This window comes from Dipodomys merriami, unplaced genomic scaffold (genome assembly GCF_024711535.1).
Source record: "Dipodomys merriami isolate MVZ:Mamm:240054 unplaced genomic scaffold, mDipMer1.0.p SCAF_17, whole genome shotgun sequence".
In the NCBI taxonomy this organism is placed as follows: Eukaryota; Metazoa; Chordata; class Mammalia; order Rodentia; family Heteromyidae; genus Dipodomys; species Dipodomys merriami.
In genome coordinates, this window is record NW_027203048.1 from 10130478 (window position 1) to 10135166 (window position 4689).

Consider the following 4689-nt stretch of genomic DNA (forward strand, 5'->3'; position numbering starts at 1 on the left):
TGAAGAGCTCAGGGACAGCGCCCAGGTCTAGAGTTCAAGCCCCATGACCGGAAAAACAAAACAAAACAAAACAAAAAAACCCAACAGTTATTTGCAAGCCTCTTCTTGAATGATCTAAGGTTGGGAAGACCTCTGGAGAGTGTAGCATGTGTTCTCCAGATCCTGTGTCCTATAGCCTCTCTTTTACAGTGGTTGTTAAAGTAAATAGGTATTTCTCTCACTGTCAACCAGCTCCCTCTTGGGAATTAGGAAAGAGTAAAGGGCAGTCACTATTTCCACAGGAAACAAATAGGTCTCAGAGCCCAAATTATAATCCTTTTTGTCAGGGGAGTCCCAACCCCTCAGTTTTATTTTCAGAATCTTCCTCTGGATGTGTTGACAGAATGTGAACATAAATTCATTTATGCATTACAATTATTATTGAGTTTGACTGAGCAGAAAGACAGAGAGGCAAAGTGAAAGGGAAAATAAAAGCAGGGAAAAGAGACACAAGAATGCACAAGATAAGAGCACACGACACAATGGGATCCATTAGTGTAGCTGCTGTTTCCTGAGTTCCCAAGATGCTCCTCATTCCTTTTCTGACCATTTGCCCAGGTTGATAGAGGGGTCAGAATTATTGGTGAAGAGCTGGGCCAATGAATTAAGCAGTAAAGATTAAAAAAATAAAAGCTACTGGCCTTCTCATGTGCTACAACTTGGTTTTCCATGGGAAGAACTTAACATCTTTCTTCTCATCTCCCTCCTCCTCAACAAGTAAAAGAAACTAGGGCTCCAGTTTTCTATGTCCCTTCTTCCTTAACCATCTCCGCTTACTTCAGGCTGATGCATTGACACAAATACCTGACAATGAGTTTGCTTCTGTAAGTTGTTGGTGGTGTGAGGGGCCTTTGGAAAGTCTAGGGAAAGACAGGTGGGGAGATGGCTTCAGCATACCATAGAGTCAGCTCCAGTTTGTCCAAGAACCTTTATTGGAAAAATGTCTGAGGGGTGAGATCACCAGCAGCTGGAGGGGCTGCCAAGTGACAGGGGAGCACCAGAGGCTCCGTGGAAGACTTTGGAGTAGTGCAGTGCAGCATCTGCCCCCAGGCCCAGGCAATTCCTCTTATTCACTGGAGGAGGGCAAGTACCCACCCTCTCTGAGGCCCAGAGGCAAGACATGGGGACATCTGGGGATGCCAAGAGTCCTGATGTAGGTGAAATGGGGCCCCTTAGTGGGACCTGACGGGATAAGGTTGAACAAGTGACTTCCCCTGGACCTGGGGGGTGGGGGGAGATATTCCATCTAACATCCACTCCTAGGTCCAGGGATGCAGACCCTAACAGACCTACCTTCTGGCCCTGCTCACAGTGGAAAAAGAGGATGGGTACCAGCCTGAGATTGTGGGAGTGCAGTACTCTTGGGGAGTCTTGAACAGATCACCATCTTAGGCTCTCCCTGACCCCATCCCTATCCCCAGCTTGTTAGTGCATTTCTCTTCTGGTTTGTTCAAACGTCAATGGTGTTGATGGATGGTGACTTTTTCTGCAAAAGAAAGAAAACAGCCTGGGTCTCTAATTCTACCGACGTAATAGGTGCCACGGTGGCTCCTCTCTGGTTTCCTCCATCCCAGCTTTTCCTTTCTCCCTCTTTCTGGCCCTCTTTGGTCTTTTCCCATCCCCTGAATGCTCCGTTGCATCCATTACCCTTCCCACCCTCACTGTTCCTCATGTCACCTGTCTTGTCCCCACTGGCCTTTCCTGAGGACTCTGTTCTGGTCCCTTCCCTTTCTCCTTGGGATTGTTGTTGGAGTCATTGTCCTTGATGATGTCATACTGGCGGCAGAATAGTCCAATTACAGCTGAAAGAAAACAATACCATCTGAGCCTTAATCCTTTTTTTTTTTTTTTCAGAGCTGAGGACCAAACTCTAGACTTTGCACTCTTCTACTAGGCTAAATCCCCAACCCAAGCCTTAATCTTGATACTCACACAAATTCTAGAAAAGCCAAGAAGGAAATCTTTGAATTTCTGTTGTGTATGCAATCCCTCTCTGCCAGCTTTCAGCAGCCTTCTTTCATTCTCTTTACATTTGTCCTGATCACATTTCCCCAACTATCTCCCCACTCTCTTTTCTCTTGACTCCTTCACCATCTCCCATCTTCACCCAGTCCCACTCCCTAAGTTCTTCCTTCCTTTCTTCCTTCCTTCCTTCCTTTCTTTCTTTCTTTCTTTTTTCTTTGGTTGGTCGTGAGCCTTGAACTATGGTCTTGGGCACTATCCCTCAGTTCTTCAGCTCAAGGTAAGTGCTCTACCACTTGAGCCACAGCACCACTTCTGGTTTTCTAGTGGTTTATTGGAGATAAGAGTCTCATGGACTTTCCTGCTGGCTTTGAACCGTGATCCTCAGATCTCAGCCTCCTGAGTAGCTAGGATTACAGGCGTGAGCCACTGGCACCCGGCTGAGTTCTGTTTCTTACCAGCCCACATGAGCAACACCACAACAATGATGACCACTTCCCCTGTCTGCAGTGGTCGCTCTCCATCCAACCCCTCCACTGTGATATCACCTGAGAAGAGAAGAGACACACGCTGGGATATAGGAGGGCTGCTTGAGAGCAATATCACATGCAGGATGGAGATGCTGGAGATTGGTGTCAGGCTAATCCCATCAGAGGGTCACCATTGAAGCTGTAGGGGTAGCCCTTCTCAAGGAGGAAGCCTTTGGTGGACAAGTGGTTAGAAACCAAGAGGCACGAACAGAACTCACTCATGCAGGCTGCAGCTGATGTGATAAGAGGCGGGGTGAAAGGAAGCTAAAAGCCCTTCCCCCAGAAGATTAATTAGCAGCTTGTCTATAGCTGGTCCTCTGCCCACCTGTTTTTCCTTCCTTTTCTGGCAGTACAATGAATTAAATCATCTTTCTATTCATCTAAGCTAGACTGATGCTTTGCCTGGGGGGTGGGGTGGGGAGGGGGAAGGAGTATGAATGAGAGGTTCAAAGCCAGGTGAGACAGAGTCCACGAACACACATCCTCACCTGGGCTGGAACTGTTGGAAGGCAGCCGGTCAGAACCCTTGAGAGTTCGAAAGTGCACCCGGGGCCCTGGAGGGCTCTCTCCCCGGAGACCTATGCTCCTGACCTGCACTGTGTAGTCGCTGTCTTCAGCCAGGCCCCACAGCGCACAGGCTCTCGTGGTGGTGTTCACCTCCCTGATCACACGCTGCCCGGGGCCATTCTGCCTCTGCAGTGGGACGATAGGAGAGGAAAACACCTTGGCCCAGTCCCTGGCCACAGGCTCAACCCGAGACTGGAGCATCCAAGGGAGCAGAGGGGGGAAAAAAAGATCAGAACTCCCCCCCCCCCAGGAGGGAGTTGAGAGGGTGAAGGTAACCGAGGGAAGGCTAAGGCATGCTCAGAGCTCCAAGGACACAGGTTGGGGAAGCACAAGGGTGATTCATACTTGCTGAGAAATGGAGTAGCCAATGACGATGTTGCCTTCTGGGACGTCCCAGGACACCGTGGCCGAGTTGGCTCTAAGATGAGTGACCGTCACATTCACAGGAGAAGGAGGTCTGTCTGTGGGTGCCAGGGTGTTAACAGGTTTCACCCCCCTCCAACACCGGCTGACCCCCCCCCATCCTCTGCACTCACCTGCTCGCACGAAGCCCAGGTCACAGCTGACCAGCAGGAGGACCGTGGGGCTTAGATATGGGGAGAGGGGCATCAGCGAAGCCATGGTCCCCACCGAGTCCGCTGGTGGGCACTGGGGCATCCACTTGTCATCCGGGCGGGGCTCCTGGAGGAGGCAGGAGTTGGAGAGGTCAACGAGCTGCCCGGAACGCTCAGTGGGACCCCAGCAGCCCATTCCCCCCCTCCAACGCCTTTTCCTCCCTTGCCCCCAGCCGAACCCCGGCACCCCCTGTGCGCGGTTCCCCCTTGGCCATACCCACCTCTCCCCCCTCGGTCCTCGCGGTCGGTCAGGCCTCGGGGGGCTGTTCGGCGCCCAGCGGGCGGCCCATCGCCAGGACCGTAGTGCTGCCCTACCCCATCCCTGCGCGGGCCCGGCGAGGCGGGCAGCGCGGGCCGAGCTGCGGGCCGAGCGGGCAGAGGCGCGGCGGGCGCGGGCCGCGGGTCTGCGGGGGGTCCCCCAGAGCGCGCTCGGCCCGCGCGATCTGTCCCCAAAGCCGGGATGGGGGGGCGTTGCCCGCGCAAGCTGGGTGCCGGCCTGGGTCCCCCCCACACCGGCAGTGCGGCTGCCAGAGCCCGTCCCTGCAGCGGAATGTGAGCGTCCGGGCCAGCCGGCCCGCAGCCGCCGCCTTCCGCAGAGCTGGCCCCGCGCGCTCCGCCGCAGCCGGGCCGGGACGCGCCGGCCGCCCCGCCCCGCCCCGCCCCGCCGGGGTTCGCGCCGCCGCCGCCCGCCCCCTCCCGCACCCCCAAGCGGGTTCTCTCCCGGCTCCTCCCACGCCCCTCCTCCCAATGGCAACCTCCCCCCCCCAACCCAGCCCGATCCCCTCTGTCTCCGGCTCAAGCCGATGAGCCGGCGGGCCCGCGGGGAAAGGCCGCAGGCGTGTGTTAGGGTCCCGGGGCACCGGGAGAGCCCCTCCTTGCGGGAGGGGATCGGCCAAGTTGGGAGGAGGACCGACACCTCGGAGGCGGGAGGGGCCGAGGCCGGGAGAAGTCGTGATGGAGAGACTCGCTGTGACAAT

At 55.1% G+C, this 4689-nt stretch overlaps 1 protein-coding gene across 1 annotated transcript; it reads right to left on the bottom strand.

Moving 5' to 3' along the window:
- Nucleotides 1-1315: 1315 nt before the first annotated feature.
- Nucleotides 1316-4285, bottom strand: Fndc4 (fibronectin type III domain containing 4). The gene is made up of 7 exons (XM_070025267.1): nt 3934-4285; nt 3635-3779; nt 3444-3559; nt 3020-3224; nt 2460-2549; nt 1717-1841; nt 1316-1525 (listed from the first exon to the last, which is right to left on the bottom strand). The coding sequence occupies exons 2-7, from the start codon at nt 3753-3755 to the stop codon at nt 1490-1492; spliced, it is 693 nt and encodes a 230-aa protein (XP_069881368.1). The 5' UTR covers nt 3756-3779; nt 3934-4285; the 3' UTR covers nt 1316-1489.
- Between the last annotated feature and the right edge of the window lie 404 nt (nt 4286-4689).